Genomic DNA, 17,223 nt, shown 5'->3' on the forward strand with positions numbered 1-17,223 from the left:
AGGGTGCAGCATCCCAGGATGAAAAATGAGCCCTTTGGCTCCTGTGTCAAACAGAGCACAATTTAACAGCCTGCCCACACCAGAAGTATAGATAAAATATTATTATCGATAATAAAGCGGCTCTAGAGACCTACTGGTTCTCATCTACTCATAAGTCCAGCTGAGGGTACCGGTTACCCACCAGCACCACCAGTCGCGGGTGTTCCCACCCCCAGCTTGCCGTACAAACCAGACCAGCCACGTAGCTATAAATAAATATAAATATAAAATAAATAAAGAGCAAGGGCAGGCCTGGCCGAGGCGTGGCGCCCGCTTTGATGTGCCGTAACGAACTTCGCTTTTAATTCGGGGGTTGTAACTTCCATCCCGGTGCAAAACCGGGAGCCGCGGAAAAGCCGCATGCATAATCGGGGGTGAGAGCAAGGATGCGGTGCGAGATGTGTCTGATGTCGGATGAGAGGGAAGATAGCCTTTAATCATTTTGTTTTCAAAGAAGCTTTGGAGAGCTCTTTGAAGATGAGGCTTTTTGAGAGCTGCTGCTGGAAAACAGGAGGCGGCGATGCACGGCGATGCGATACACGGCGCCCGCCTTCTCCCCGCGTCCACCCGCCCCCTCGGTTAACCTGCACCGGGGACACGACACGCACGGGGACACGGAATCACAGAATCACAGAATGGTCAGGGTTGGCAGGGACCTCTGTGGGTCACCCTGTCCAACCCCCTGCCCAAGCAGGGTCACCTACAGCAGGCTGCACAGGACCCCGTCCAGGCGGGTCTGGGATATCTCCAGAGAAGGAGACTCCACAACCTCCCTGGGCAGCCTGGGCCAGGGCTCCATCACCCTCAGAGGGAAGAAGTTCTTCCTCATGTTCAGCTGGAACTTCCTCTGCTTCAGTGTCTTTGCATGCTCTAAAGGGCCTCAAGATGCGTCAGGGGACGTTTAGACTGGGTATTATGAAAAATCTCTTTACTGAAAGAGTTGTGAAGCATTGGACCAGGCTGCCCAGGGAGGTGGTGGCATCACCATCCCTGGAGGTGTTCAAAAAAACATGTGGATGTGGCACTTCAGGACATGGTTTAGCAGGCGTGGTGGTGTTGGGTTGACGGTTGGACTTGATCTTGGAGGTCTTTTCAGACCTTAGCAACTCCATGATTCTATGATTTTATGATTCAAGGTAACTGCAGCTCCTCAGCAAGCCAAGGCAGGCAAGTAAAGGAGCCCAGCAGCTAGAATAGGAGTCTCCTTTTAATGACACTACTATGCTTGTAATGATTACGTTCTGTAAATCATATTGTTGGAGGAAAGGGAATGATTGTGAGTATCTCATCAGAATTTATTGTGAGGAAAAGCCTCACGCTGGTGAGGCGTGGAAGCTGTGCAGCATTGGGGTGGGCGAAGGCAGGAGCGGCGTGTCTGTCACCCACCCGCTGCGGTCAGGCTGCGTGGTCCCTACGCAGGCGGGCTGGCACCCGGTGCGGTGGGATCGTCCGAAGGCACCGAGGGGCTGCCCATCAGCTCAGCATCCCAGGCTGGGGAGGGCAGGGAGCTCGGCTTCGTTTTGCCCGAGGTCGTGATGCTGTTGTGTTAAATGCACCGTGCGCAAAATGAACACACGGCTCCTTCCTCCAAAAATTTACTGGCTGAGAGTAAAAGCCTTGAGGAAACGGGTGTTCCCGTTTTCACCTATTTTTACTACGTGGCTTGGCCTTGTACGAGTGCAGCGAGGAGCAGCCGGGCTCTGCCTCTGCGTGTGGCACTGTCCCCGGGGCCACAGCTTCGCCCGGCCAGGTCCTCGTGTGCCCAGCCCTCCTCCCTTCCGCCTTGGGAAGTCGAACCGCACGGAGATTGTCACCTCTCGAGTGTCCCGACAGCGTACGGCTCCAACACATGCGCTTTCCAGTCCCTTGAGAAAAGGGAAAAACAACCCCAAATCACAGAATCACAGAATAGTAGGGGTTGGAAGGGACCTCTGTGGGTCATCTAGTCCAACCCTCCTGCCGAAGCAGGGTCACCTACAGCAGGCTGCACAGGACCTTGTCCAGGCGGGTCTGGAATATCTCCAGAGAAGGAGACTCCACAGCCTCCCTGGGCAGCCTGGGCCAGGGCTCCGTCACCATCAGAGGGAAGAAGTTCTTCCTCATGTTCAGACGGAACTTCCTGTGCCTCACTTTGTGCCCATTGCCCCTTGTCCTGTCACTGGGCACCACTGAAAAGAGCTTGGCCCCATCCTCCTGACACCCACCCTTCAGATATTTGTAAGCATTTCTAAGGTCCCCTCTCAGCCTTCTCTTCTCCAGGCTGAACAAGCCCAGTTCTCTCAACCTCTCCTCGTAGGGAAGATGTTCCAGTCCCCTCATCATCCTCGTAGCCCTCCGCTGGACTCTCTCCAGTAGCTCTTCATCTTTCTTGAACTGGGAAGCCCAGAACTGGACACAGTACTCTAGATGAGGCCTCACTAGGGCAGTGTAGAGGGGAAGGAGAACCTCTCTTGTCCTGCTGGCCACACTCTTCTTGATGCACCCCAGGATGCCATTGGCCTTCTTGGCCACGTCTCCAAAGCTGAGTTTGGTACACAGGGCAGCCCAAGCCTTGCCGATTTTAAATCAGGTTTATTGCCGATACGGCCGTGTGTGTGTGAGAACATTTGGGGTTTGTATCTCACGCAAGTGACTGCAATCAACAATCCAGAGCCGATAGTCCCAGCGCGGGGACCGACAGTTGGGTTCGGCTCAAAATCTGTGCTTTTGACGCTTGTTGGACAAAGCATAGACCTACGTTTGCCACCTCCAACCTCAGCCCCGCGCTGAGGTGCTTCGCCGCCATCGCTGCGTCGGGATTAGACGATGGGGAGGGGTCTGAAGAGCGGCGTTATAATGCCGCTTCGTCATCGGTGTAATTAACAGAGCTTGCAAAGTCTCCCCAGAAGGGAGCTTGTGCCACCAGACCGGCCGGAGAGCTGCCCCGCCGTCTGCCGAAGCACCGCGGTCCCCCGCCCGTCAATCAGCACAGACCAGGTGCCGGGAGGCATCTCTTGCCAGTCGCCTTTTATTACCTTTAAAAAGCCAAGAAACCCAGAACAAGACAAAAAAAACTGAGAGTGTGTGAACATCATGCAATGGATTCACTTCCAAGCAGGCTGGGAGGGGGGGGGGACCAAAAGCCGTGCTCGAGCAGAAGCATCACTCCACCCGCGCCCACCGGCCAGACCGGGTGGACCATCACCGCTGGGGCCGGTGGTGACGGCTGTGAGGGACCAGACCGACACTGAAGCAGGCAACGGAACCACGCTCACCAGCCATCATCCCGGGCGACCCCAGGTCTGACCCGGGCCCAACACAATTTCTTACACGGTGATGACTCTTGCCATGGGCACCTCCTGCCTCGGCAGAGTCTCTTTGGGAAGGAGCAGCACAATGAATGCTGTTACGAGGGGGTTTTTACTTCAGTTATGTGATTCAGAGTGACTGGTACTCTGGGAGGCAATTAGGGGAGTGGATGTTCTCCAGCGGGAGTGGAGGTACCGCACTCTGCCCTTCCGTCTCGCTCTGTCGTCTTCAAAATTCATAGCACAAACTAGAGTAATTTTAGCTTCTTGAAAGAGTGCGGTCTGGAGAGTTTCAGCTACCACGGAAATCACTTTGCGCCTTGTCCATCATGGGGATGTGACAAAACACACGCCCTTATTTTCCTGAGGTGTAGCCAACATTTGAGTTCATTACGTTTAATGGAGTAGGGTCACCCACAAAGTTATTCATAAGGTATTTTCTGAGTGGTTTTCACCTTCTCTTTGAAAAAATAAATTGTATCAGTGTGTTCATGAGGTACAAACGGTGCTGGCATTTCAGCTGTTATTATGTTATTAACTTTTTTAACCTAATAATTTTCAATCAACAGCAAGAAGCAATTTTCACTCACTCCCACGACCAGAGCTGGAGACTCTGCAAAGCGTTCTCGTAGGGTTCACCTTGACAGACAGCTAATTCCCTCCCAAATCGAAACGCTACCCCCGACACTCCCATCGCCGTTACCGACAATTTCCATTTCCCCTTCGGTTAGGACTGAATTTAGAAGCCAAAGACTTCCTAAGCTATGGGAGAGTAAAGGTGGCTGGTATGGGAGAAGAAGGCTGACGCAATGTAGTTGACTCCGGATCTGAAATATTTTATCCCTCCTCAATGTAGGTTAAATTATTCTTCACCTTTCCCACATCCATAATTGTCGCTGATCTTGGACCAACTCAAAACCCTACTACTGAGTTCAGTAGACTCAAAATTGCCACTAGAACTGGAAAAAGAAAAAAAAAAAAGAAGAGAGTCGTTAGTGTCCATACACAACATCCCAAGACTATACACAGCTATGAGATACAGCAAATTTAAGAAAGGCAATGTTTTTCTCATCACTGAGTATTTATTATATATAACAAATACATGAAAAAGAAAAAACTATATTGTGTGATATAAATAGTTTATTTACATTACAGAAAAAACATCAAGACAATGTATACTATTTCAAATATATCCATACATAATCAAATATAGCTGTAGTACATGTTCTCATTGGTGTAGATTACCACAAATGCAAGGCAACATGTGTAGATCTCGTCTTAATCTTTTGTCTATAATACTGTATTTTGTAGTCCAAGCTCTCTGCAGTTAGTTTTGCCATTGTGGAAACATGCGCTCTTTAAATTAACCTTGTCGATGCTCTCGTCGTGTTGTCTGAACTGTAGTGCCCTGTGTTTTGCTTCTGTCTGTGGATTCTGTTGCTCCTGGGACATTTCCTGGAAAAGAGAGCTGTGAGAACACGCGGCTCTTGGCAACGCCTCCGCTCGCGGGGCGGCGCGGGCAGCACGGCACGGGAGGGCGCGGGAGGCATCCTCCGGCCCACAGCACCTTTCCCCTTCAGTAAAACGAAAAGAAAACCCAACCCCAAAACCCTCCAGACAGACAAACGAACCACAAAACATCCTGTAGACACAGATATTCCCAGATATTCACTTTTCACAAGGGTGTGTAGTGATAGGACAAGGGGGAATGGCTGTAAACTAAAAGAGGGCAGATTTAGATCAGATATTAGGAAGAAATTCTTCACAGTGGTGAAACACTGGCCCAGGCTGCCCAGAGAAGCTGTGGCTGCCCCCTCCCTGGCAGCGTCCAAGGCCAGGCTGGATGGAGCTCTGAGCACCCTGGGCTGGAGGAAGATGTCCCTGCTCATGGCAGGGGGGTTGGAACCAGGTGATCTTCAAGGTCCGTTCCAACCCAAACCGTTCTATGATTCTGTGATATGGCAAGGGAAATGTTAAGGTTGCGGCCCCTTCCTGGCGAGCAGCGGTGGCCCTGCTGCGCCGCACCAGCGCCCGTTGCACCGCATCTCTCCGTTGGCGTTGGGCTCTTCTTTAAACAACGGATTTATTTTCCGTGAGGCGCAGGCGGAAGATTTCAGCCGGTCTCGCGCTCACCTGCTCGGCGTCCCCGGCCTGGGAAGCATTTCCCAAGTGGATGCAGGGGCTGCCTTTCCGAGGAGCTAAGTGTCCGCAGTCCCTGTGGGTCTCCACGGAAATGCTCCACGCTTGGGTCATTAGCGAGCAGCTACTTTACTTACGGGTGCCTGCGCCGTGCTCCGCTCCTCACACGGCTGCTTGGCTCAGCGCGGAAAGCAATGGTGCTGGGAAGACAAAATCTTGTTTCCCTGGGCACGGCTGCAAAAGCAAATCTCTTCTGCCCCAGGACCTCCCGGTGCTCCTCAGCAAGAGCACGTTCCAACGTTTTACGTGCAGCAGCACTGGCCATGGGGCTGCTACGAAGTGTTTCCCGCTAACAGGAAGATGATAGCGTGTTCCTGGGTTCCTCCCGGGGAAAAGCCCCCTTGGACAGATCGCGTGGAGAAGTTCAGCCCCGGGGGGGAGGCTGCAGAACCTCTACGGAGCTGAAGGCCAAGGGGCTGACGGCAGGAACTGTCGGGCAAGCAGAACCGCAGCAGGGTGGCCAACACCCACCCAAACCCCTCGCCCTCTTCGCAGTCGTGGTACCAGCAGGAAAACCAACCGGCAATAAAACCAGTCCTTTACCAGGCTGCCCTAGGTAACTTTTTACGTGGGAGGAGGACACAGCTATTCGTAATTCAGCCACGTGCTTGTCCTTTCTTCAGCTGAAGCCCAACACGAGCTTTCAGCCTGGGTGTGCCTGTTCCTGCCCTCCACGTGGGCAGCGACACGAGACAGACCGCAACGCCTGCTTGGAGTGGCCCACGATTCTCCAGACCACACTGACACAGGAGAAAAAAAATCCCTTTGCATTGGGCTAACTTGTTTTTCTGTTACAGGGAAGCTCTCAGTGGCCCCTCGTGAAACCCTGTGGGTTCTGCACCCGGGAGAGCCCACCCTCTCGGTGCAATCAGAGCTCAACACGCTTCCCTTCAGCTCTGTGTCAACAAAACAGCAAAAGAGAGTGAAATGAATTTTTACTGACCCCTTAAAATCACAAAGGTCATCTATTTTTTTACCCCCCCTCCGTTGAACGGGGGCGATGCTGTAAGTTTTGTGACGCCAGCTAAACAAGAGCAAGAACATAAGGACTTCTGCAGCACTTCAAAATGCCACAACTCTGTACGTGTCTAGCAAAATATGGGTCAGATTGTCCCGACTTGCCTCACTTTTGGACCACCCCCTCGCGAGAAGCTGTACGGCCCTGCGCTATATTTCGCCCCGTTCCTTTCCTGGAAGCAGCGAAGGAGGCTGCTATCTTTACTCCAGGAAAAAATAAGCCTGCGTCTCCAGCGTGCTCGGAGGTCACGGCAGAGTTCGCGTCACGAAACCAAAGGCAGACTTTGGCCGGGGGGTGAGGGTTCACGCCAGAAGGTGCAGCCCTGCTTTGTCCCAGCGTGGGAAGCCACAGCGGGCACAACTGGACTGGTTTTGTGAGGACCATGGAGGCACTGGGCGGCTGGGGGAAGACCAGGACAGTCAGCAATCCCAGAGAACGGCGGACACCGACTGCTCCGGCTGGAAGCGAGGGGGTGAGCATCCCACAGGCGCTCTCACAAAACCGACACCGATGGCATCTTTACGGTCACTTGGTCCACGGTCGCGAGAAATCGATTCAAACATAGGGGACACCTCAATTAAGATGACGGAAAAGCCTCTTTTAACCAAAAATGCCCACGTTTCGCTTGCCTAACGCACCACGTGACCCACTGATGGAAGCCTGGGCAGGCCCCAGGGCCACGTACCGACGCCAGGACTGCTGAAACGCGACGCTGGTGCGTGGACAGGTGGGTTGAGCCTTTGCTAGGAGGGGTGCTGGCATTTAACCAGCCTTTTAGGCTTAATCATCTGCTAAAACTGAGCGGCAGCTTCTCCTTGGCCCTTAACTCTTTAATCAAAAGTTCTTTGTAGTGCTCTGTGTGGGGGATGCTTTCATTTAGGAACACAGCAGTTTTATCCATGTAAGCTAGGTAGTGGAGCATGGGCTGCCTGCCCTCCCTCCCTGAAGCTCGCTCGCGAGCTCGAGTTACTCACAATGTGATTCATAGCAGGTAAACCACATTATGCATTCATTTTTAATCAAGTTATTTCTTCACATAAATAAGACTGCTGTGACTAAACATTAGGGAAGCACTAAAAATGCAAAGCTGTAAAGAAAACTGCTGAGAATCATTATGACACTAGGCCATACCTATATTATCTACCATCCTCCCTCGCTTTTATCATTGCTTCTCTTTGGCCTTACCTCTGAGCTAAAAGTCCTGGGGCTTAGGGACTGTGCCTCGCTGCTCCACCTCCTTCCCTCCGGGCCTCTGGTCCCCTGCTCCTCCACCCCGGCCGCTTCGTCCCGCTGCTGGCACTAGCGACGAGCAGCCGGGCGGCTGACCTCGGCGAGGAACCGAGCTGCTTAAAAACCAAATCATCAGGTCGGCCGGTTGAGTTTTCAGCGGAACCCGTCCCCTGACCGGGTTCGCTGTGCGGCTACACAAGCGCCAAGGGTGACACGAGGGCATTGGCAGGACCAAGTGCCCCCAAGGCATGGGAAGGGCCAAGGGCTGATGCCAGCGGCACCGCTCCGTTATCCAGATTAAAGTGTCTCTGCAACAACGGCCCTAAAAGTGCCCGGGAACTGCTCAGAGCCTTCCAGCAACGGAGGACACCCCGTAGATTTGCACCACTGTACAGATTCAATGTTAAGAGCAACAACAGTAACAACAGCTAAAAGATCTCTCATGGTAGTCTTGTGCAGGGCTTGGACACTGCACCAAACTCCTCTGATAAATTAATTAGGTGAAGCTGCGCCAAAACTGAGCGGCAAAGAACTTGGCCGCAGCGGCCTCCGAGCGAGCGAAGCTTCCCTTCTTTCTCCCAGGAACCTGGTAGGGTGGTTTTAGCGCTTTCAAGGGTGTGGAGTTCAAACCAGTACGGTCAGGTTCTCCAAAGCAGATGACTTCAAAACCTCCATGACTTCTGCGTACGCTGCCACAATGCTCTCCTGTCAAGTGCGTTTCCCTGAGGCCACTTACGAGTGACACTTGCAAATGTGTCTCGAATCATTACGCTGGGGTGGAGGATGCTCTGCAGTAATTACAGAAAAGAGTCAAAAGATCATAAATTCTCTTGGCTGCAGAGCGCATGGGCAAAGGCACCATCTCCGTGCGCAGGCAGCGTGACGGGCAATGTGCCTTGCAGTGCCAGATCACTCGGAGCGCGCCGTCTTCCTTCCTCAGCATAACGTACTCTGCCGAGGCGACAAAGCTAGAGTCCCTCCATAAAATGATGCAGAGCACTTGTTCCACTACCAGTTGCTAGGCCATCTTCTTTTTCTTACTAGACGCTGCATTTTCGGTTGTTTGAATCCCTTTTGTGACTGTCACCACAATGTAATCCATTGCCTCATCAGGCATTTGCCGTGGAGCTGAGGGACTCAGCTTGGCCAAAACCGTAGCTACGTCTCATCAGATGGCTTGGTTTCATGCCTTTAGGCCAGGGAAGGACTCACAATTCTTTTTTTTTTTTAATGTCTTTTCTAGAAACAAATGCTACACTTGTCTTCCAGCCAGGCAGTGCAAGACGGGGACTGAGATATATTAGAGATTTTCTTTCCTACAGAGGTATGATACCTGGCTTTCATTTGTTTGTCTTTTCAAAAGAGATTTATTTCTGAGAGAACGATTTACCAGTGTTGCTACCTGAGCGGATTTAACCTCGTGATTTCTGAGAGAAGCCTGAAGACGCCTGAAGTTCAGAACTCACCCCAAGCCCTCCCAGAGAGAGCAACGCAGGCCAGCGGGGAACCCGAGCGGCCGGTGTCGGAGGGGAGGGACTGCGTCTGCCCCTCCTGTTCTCAACCACCCCGCTTCCATTCATACAAACCCCTCCTCCTCATTAAAGAAAAAGTTAATCGTGGCGTGCCACCATCTAAGTGCAGACCTCAAAACACGTGTGGTACCTTTGAACATGTATATGAGCCTAATGAAATCATTTAATCAACGGGATTGCAAACGGGCTTAAAAGTTTGTGTGCTTTGCCTGATTAGGACTAAGGGAATGGGCCCTTGAGGAAACCAGATGGAGACATGATTAGTTTTATTAAGGGTTGATCCAGCTGCTGTATTTATATTCCCCTTATTTATATGAACAATATTTGTCCCAGCATCTGCATACAAAACAGGAACCTTCATTTGCTGGAGGCACCTACCGAAGTTTGATTAAGATGGAAGTAAAAATTCGGTTACAATAATAAAGCAGTACGGGTTGGCTGGACCAGGCGATATCTTCTGTTTGTTGGTGAATTAAATAGCATTTGCCATCAGCAGTGTCACTGCAGAGATCTGCCTGATCAGCGCACAGAGCAGGAAAAACAAAAGTATCTTCTTTTCCTACTGCAAAGCATCAGAGATACTGACCTTGTAATGCAGAGGACTACAACACAGATGATGGCGATCTGGACGGTTCCAATCACAGCTGCTATTAAGACATACTGAAATCGTACTGGACCTGGAACCACGTATAAAACGCTGTAGTCCTTTTTTTCACAGTGTTGTCCAGTGTAGCCGGCATCGCATCTGAAATGAAAAATATTTCTTCCAGTTACGCCTGCTGCTTTCGAAGAACGCCGAAACAAATTATAACTGAAAAAAAAAAAAAGCATCGCATGCTTATGCCTTTTTTTTCCTTGTGGGACAGGTCCCCCAGAGAGAGCAACGGTGCCTCCTCAGAACTCTCGGCGGGAAGGTTTCAGGTCCTCAGTGTCACTGAGGTCCACGAGACTGAATGACACTGCAGTAGTGCCAGGAGGTGCCCGGCGAACGAGGACTCGCCTAGCATCAGGTGGAACTACTTGCACGTCGTGATGAGAATCCATTTAGCTCCTTCCACAACATATTTTAGATTTCTCCCTTTCTTTGGGGAGGTGGGGGAGGGTGAAAAGCCATCTCGTTGTGGCTCCTTATGCAGATTACCCCTAAGGAAGTGATAAGCAATCATCCAAGCTCCATATGAAATGTGATTAGATGTTCCTGCAAGCGGATACATCATTTACATTTTGTCTGGTTGCTATAAAAAACCCCTCTGTTGATGCCGCAACCATCCACCCCGATGCCGCCTGCCGCGCTGCTCGCCAGCTCCCACCCTGCAGCCTGACATCTCCCCTCCGTGATTCTGGGGCTCAGGCAGTGGTTTTCCCGTGGTAGCTCTTGCCCTCTTTCCCCTGAAAAACCCACGGGGGGAAGATGCGAAAATCCAGGTCGATGGCAGCAGCAGCCATCAGAGATGGAGCCAGGTGGCTTGGGCCCCTCTCCGAAGTGGTAGTGGGGTTAAGCCTTGAGCTTCCACCCTTTTCCTCTCCTGCGTTCCCACAGCAGCCAGCAGCTTGAGGAGAGGACATTTTCCAGCTGAGTGGAGAACCTAAAAAGCAGCAGCTGCAAAGAGCAAATCGTGCCCTGGCTGCTTGTGGGAGCTGGGAGAAGCTGGCTTGAGGATCTGCCCTGAGGGATAAGCCTCAACATGCTTTTGCCACAGAAGATGGGGACTTTGTTGAATAATTACAGTCTAAGGGGTTCTGGAGTATAAAGGGCCATGGCCACCGTTATTTTCCATAGTTTATCTAGATTAAGTGTTTTTGTAAGTCACTATTTTCACGTGTGTAGCCTTTCAACCTTGGTAGGAGAAGGGTTACCTGCAAGACGGTTCCAGCATGTTAGTGGAGTGCTCGCACTTGCCGTGCATGCAGAAGCCATTGTAATGCTCTGGACAAGGGATGTAGATCCCTCTTGCGCTTTCTTCCAGTTTATTTGCATTCTCTGTGAACACAGGTGAAGGGAACATTAACCTGACAATGCAGGATAAGGTGAAACGATGGAAAGAACTCAACTTATACAAGAAAGGAAAATCGGAAGAACAAGATGCGAAAGATGTCGGTTATGGGAAGCAAGAGCAAGGGTTTGCACATCTCATTCCTGGCAAGTCACAGCAAATGAGACACCAGAAAAAATAATTTGACTATTGAAAAACCGATCACAGGACAGCGTGTGAAAAATGCCGAATCATTTCCGCCATCCTCTACGGACTGCCTCCTCGCACCCAGGCAAGGCTAGGAGGAAGACGAGGCAGCGCAGAAGCGGGCACCACGGTGCGGTGACGATGCCTGGGCTGGGGGTGACGGCTGTCTCTGGGTCGGCACAGACAGGACGCGTGCTGTAGGCACGACACAACCTCCTTCGATGCCTTGCCCAGGAATTCCTGCGACTGAAAAGAGGCGGGAGCAGAAGGTCCACTGGGTCTGGCACTAAACATTTTTGGCTACCTACCACCCTCCAGGTGAGGCACTGGCTACCAGCGTGTGAAACATATACACAGAATGATTATCCCACCAGGACTTCATGTGCGTTCCCTTTTTCCACCTGGAAATCTTCCTGGAACAGAAGAACCGTGTGTGACCCACGCCAGCTATCAACGGACTTGCTACCAGCGTGTGAAACATATACACAGAATCATTATCCCACCAGGACTCCATGTGCGTTCCCTTTTTCCACCTGGAAATCTTCCTGGAACAGAAAAACCGTGTGTGACCCACGCCAGCTATCAACGGACTTGCCCAGTGCACACAGGTAGAGCCTGACGTGCTCGGGACTTGCTGGACTCCGTACAAATGCACCATGCCCGATGGCTTCTGCGTGTGCTGGACCTCTGCAAGGGTCCACATTCAAGTGTACGCCTGTCCTGAAAGGTGCAGCAAGAAATCTAGGTTCCTTACTCACACGCATTTTTTTTTAATTGTGGAAAATGTTCTGCCCTTTCCTTCAAACCTTCCCCCAGTGGGAGTTTGCTTCCTTTCTGAAGAACAGGAGGCTGCTCTGTGCGTGGGTGTGCTTGCGGGCGTAACCCCCATCCTTCCTTCCCAGGTGCCAGGACATCTCTGTGACATCCGTGCGCCAGCACAGACCAGCGTGAGAAGCCCTCTTCTCTCCGAGGAGCCAGCAGTGCTGCTGAAATGGAGGGATGTCGTGTGGTTTCTCTGCTTTTTTGAAAGACACGCCTCAAGATAGTGAGGGAAATTGTTACTTTCAGGACAGACTAACCCGTCAGCACCTGAAAGGGGGACCAGGACCTCTCCCAGACTCGCAGGTGCTCTCGCTGTGTGCAGGCTGGAGGGCTGGTAGAGAGAGGAATGACTTTTCCTTCTCCTGCAATCACGTAGGTAAAAACAGTGCTCTCCTTAAAAAGATCTCTAGCATACTTTCAAGCAAACCTAGGATCCCGCAGAACTTGTAATTACACCTCGGAGTGTAACGTTACGATGGAAAATGCTTCACTGAATCAAAACCGAGATGGCCCAAGCTTTGCCAGCACTTCACAGGATAAGCACCTCATACAGGAACACTTGTCGTCTGCCTTGGAAGAAACCACACAACCTCAGCACGAATTGTCTGCAGTCCCTCGTTCTGACTGATGACTCCTCTAAAAGAGTCAGGGATTGAACAAAAGGGTGGAAAAGGGGGAAAGAACTCGTATTTACTTTGATACGCCATTTTGGTCGTTGGAAAGACAGACCACAATGAAAGCATCATTTGCTTCACACAAAGAAGTTCCCCCCCTCTGCCATCACAGGGTTTACATCACTATCAAACAAGAACCATAAATCATTTCCAAAATGAGAAGATATGACCAAAAAACATGTTTAAATTATGCATCAAGTAAGAACTGCACAAAGTTCAAGACAGTAGAACTGAATGAAATAAATTAAGACTTCCCCCCCTTATTATAGTCTCAGATTACTTCTGAATTCAGTACTGGAGACAACCCTCACAAACCAGATTACAGCATCGCCCACCTAGGGAGCCCCTCTACCACACCAACCTTACACCTACAGAGAGCAAAGCTTAAATACAAAGTTACCCTGGTTGCCAAGAAGGCCAATGGGATCCTGGGGTGCATTAGGAGGAGTGTGGCCAGCAGGGCGAGGGAGGTTCTCCTCCCCCTCTACTCTGCCCTGGTGAGGCCCCATCTGCAGTGCTGTGTCCAGTGCTGGGCTCCCCACTTCAAGAAAGATGAGGAGCTACTGGAGAGAGTCCAACGGAGGGCTACAAGGATGAGGAGGGGACTGGAGCATCTCTCCTACGAGGAGAGGCTAAGGGAGCTGGGCTTGTTCAGCCTGGAGAAGAGAAGGCTGAGAGGGGACCTTAGAAATGCCTCTAAATATCTGCAGGGTGGGTGTCAGGAGGACAGGGCCAGACTCTTTCCAGTGGTGCCCAGCAACAGGACAAGGGGCAACGGGCACAAACTGAAGCAGAGGAAGTTCCAGCTGAACATGAAGAAGAACTTCTTCCCTCTGAGGGTGACGGAGCACTGGAACAGGCTGCCCAGGGAGGCTGTGGAGTCTCCTTCTCTGGAGATATTCCAGACCCACTTGGACAAGGTCCTGTGCAGCCTGCTCTGGGTGACCCTGCTTCGGCAGGGGGGTGGGACTGGGTGACCCACAGAGGTCCCTTCCAACCCCAACCATTCTGTGATTCTGTGACTTTTTTCCAAGCACAACAGATCAGAACTCACAGAGCGATGATACAGACCAAATCCAAAGTCAGTCAGGTTCCTGTAAAGTCAAACTCCGTAGCTCCTCTTCAACCATTAGGCTATTGGCAGCTACGCGTGAAGGTTTTGGCTGCACCAAAAAGATGGATTTGTACCTTTTTGTGATGGCTAGAATTTGAGAAGGAAGCTGTAAAGCCTAAAGATAACAACTGGACTGACTGGGTCAGTCTCTATCTCTGGACCAACGTAACTCCTGCTACAGTCCTCAAAATGCTTCCCCTTTTGGTTTTAGAAAGAAATATACCCTCGCTCTCCAGATCAGCTGCCTTCAGACGCCTTTTGCTTGAAGCGTTTTTCTGACAGAAAACGCCACTTTGAGGAAGCCAACATCTTTTGCATTTCTGCGACGTTTTTTGCGTCTTTAGCCCAACGCGACATTTCATATTGTTCGCATCTTCTGTCGGTGCCAGAAGGTGACATGATAGCCTGTCGCAGAAGACGCACTAGTCAAAACAGATCATTTCTAAACTCCTTGAGGCCAGATGCTGCTTTGTGTAGACCGAAACAGCTCACCATCTTGCTCACCAGCAGAGTCTCCCAGTTGAGCGCTTGCTCTCCAACCTTTCTGTGGATGGCAGGGAGATGCCGAGACGATGAGCTGTCCTCCCTAGGGTAAGAAATTGGATCCGGAACAGTTACCCCGTGTGACTAAGCACCCACTCAAGTGATCTTGTGATTGCTGATGGATTATCTTCTGAAGTGTTACTGGAGCATCTGTCCTATGAAAAAAGGCTGAGGGAGCTGGGCTTGTTCAGCCTGGAGAAGAGAAGGCTGAGAGGGGACCTTAGAAATGCCTCTAAATATCTGCAGGGTGGGGGTCAGGAGGACGGGGCCAGACTCTTTCCAGTGGTGCCCAGCGACAGGACAAGGGGCAACGGGCACAAACTGAAGCAGAGGAAGCTCCAGCTGAACATGAGGAAGAACTTCTTCCCTCTGAGGGTGACGGAGCCCTGGCCCAGGCTGCCCAGGGAGGTTGTGGAGTCTCCTTCTCTGGAGATATTCCAGACCCGCCTGGACAAGGTCCTGTGCAGCCTGCTCTGGGTGATCCTGCTTCGGCAGGGGGGTTGGACTGGGTGACCCACAGAGGTCCCTTCCAACCCCTACTATTCTGTGATTCTGTGATTGTGTGATTTAAAGCTATCTTGTCTAAATTCCCTAATATCTACGGCTGTGCCTGTCCTCCTCTAAGAAGCAGTGGGAGAATTATTTCAAATACATTTTGTATTCTTTTTATTTTGATTTCTGGTTTAGCTGTGCCTTTTACTTCAAGATTTCTGGAATGATTAGGATTCTCAGCTAAATATCTCAGTGAAGGCTGAAATTTAAAAGCTGAAACAGTCTGCCTGGCTGCAGGACCCGACTCTGCAAGCGATGAGACCAGCGCAGCCAGACTCTTCTCCGGGCAGCCCTCAGCGGTCCCCAGCGCCCGTCTGAGCTGGTGCGGAGCTTCTGTTACACAGCTGAGCGTGCGGAGCAGCTCCCCTGACAAACGAACAAATCCATTAGTGCCCTTGATGAGGATTATATGAAGTACCGCCTGGAGTGCCCAGAAAATTCTTTCCAGACTTAAGTTCCTGCGAAGAAATTAGATAAAAATCGAGGGAAAAAAATAGGATTTTTGCGTCCAAAAATTGACTGCCAGGTACTTAATAATCAGTTCCGCGGGGCTGATAATTCTGCCGTTCTTTACGTTGGAATCAGTGAGACTTTCGGGGTGATTTCAGGCAAGCAGAGGGCCACAGCCTGTAAATTTGCATCTTAGCATTTTCACTGTTGTACAGCGCGGAATGTTGGAGCTTGTGAAAATAATACTTGCCCATATGAGAAAATATTGGCTAATGTACAGCATTAATACCTTGTGTACAGTCCCTGTTGGACCAAGGGAGGTCCTGCAAACACATATATCCACATATATTTAATCAAGTAAGGGATGGGATGGTGAATGATGTGCAGCGAAAGCTATTTTGACACCTATCTCCTTGGAAACAGCGGTTAAGGAGAATTGACTTACATAATAATTTAATCTTTTAATACTGCTAAGGTCAGTCAAATTTGCAGCCGAAAGCTTTGACTGATATTGAGGTAGTGACTCCTCACCCATCACGTTTTCAGAGGATTTATGAAGGAGGAAAGGGATTCTTGGGCCAAATGTATGCTCTTAACCTTCTCAACCCCTGGGGGAAGTGTGTCCCCCCCCTCCTTTTGCTTCCTCAGCAGCTCTCCCAAAGACACGCTGCAGAGCATAGCATCGGGACCTTGCTCAGCAAAGCTCTTCTGCTCTGTCTGACAGAGCCTTGGTGCAGCAATTCTGATTGGAAATCAAAATAAAGGTCCAGCATGCATCAACCTGTGGAGCCAAGGTAGAGCATGCCCTGAGTTTTGCGGGAGAGCGACTGGCTCGGGGTGGGAGTCGGATGAGCCTAGGGATGGTGTACATGAGCCTAGGGATGGTCTACATGAGCCTAGAGACAGTCTACAGAGCCAGCAACTCCTGCTTTTCTGGAGAACGGGGAGCTTCCTCAGCCCAGCAGCGTCCGCAGCATCTGCAGGAGGTTGCAGGTCCCTCTGCAACGTCAGGAGGAACATCAGGTGGTCATGGTGTGGCTCCTGCTGAAAGCAGAGAACTGCTTTTGCAGGTTTTGTGGTACCTCCCCCTCTCTAATAGCACGTAACGAGAACCGAGGTCCCACAGCAACTTGGGAGGATGAAGTCCTTAAGCAGGCTTCCTACTTACTCGTAACGAAGAAACGTGCTGATAAATCCCCGCTCAGACGCGGCCCTGACGAGAGAAAAGTGGTTTCTCCCGGGTCTTTGCCCAACAGCCCCAGACATTCAGAGAAGTCAGAAAACGCAGGGCTGGCAAAGGGGGAGCTCACCAGCCCCCCACGTCTGGCACCACCCCGCTGCAGCCCCAGCCCACCTGCAGCCCGCAGCCGCTCCCAGCACCAGCTTCAAGCCGGTCTTCCTACCTAAACAACCCAGAAAAAATACCATCCCCATATTGGCTACTCTGCCAAGAGGAAAAAAAAGAAATGGAACTTTGCAAACTGAATTAAATTCGCTTTCTTTTCTCAGGCACAAAATAGGCTCGCTCAACACAGTAATTTATTAATTTTAAATGTCCCTATGCAAATGAGCTCCCTGGAATA

The 17,223-nt window shown here is 51.0% G+C and overlaps 1 protein-coding gene across 2 annotated transcripts in view; it reads right to left on the minus strand.

Annotated features, from left to right (window-relative positions):
- Window positions 1–3,030: 3,030 nt before the first annotated feature.
- TMEFF2 (transmembrane protein with EGF like and two follistatin like domains 2) overlaps window positions 3,031–17,223 on the minus strand; it is a 140,196-nt gene continuing 126,003 nt past the window's right edge. Inside the window, exons 8-11 of one of the 2 annotated variants that reach the window (XM_075430256.1) lie at window positions 11,163–11,286; window positions 9,892–10,050; window positions 4,695–4,781; window positions 3,031–4,285 (exon numbers count right to left, since the gene is read on the minus strand). In XM_075430256.1, coding sequence (XP_075286371.1) covers window positions 4,189–4,285; window positions 4,695–4,781; window positions 9,892–10,050; window positions 11,163–11,286 — 467 coding nt within the window. In that variant the 3' untranslated portion in view covers window positions 3,031–4,188. The remainder of the gene's footprint in view (window positions 4,286–4,694; window positions 4,782–9,891; window positions 10,051–11,162; window positions 11,287–17,223) is intronic. The other variant, XM_075430257.1, reaches the window with a different exon arrangement.

The sequence above is a fragment of the Opisthocomus hoazin genome, chromosome 9, assembly GCF_030867145.1.
Source record: "Opisthocomus hoazin isolate bOpiHoa1 chromosome 9, bOpiHoa1.hap1, whole genome shotgun sequence".
In the NCBI taxonomy this organism is placed as follows: Eukaryota; Metazoa; Chordata; class Aves; order Opisthocomiformes; family Opisthocomidae; genus Opisthocomus; species Opisthocomus hoazin.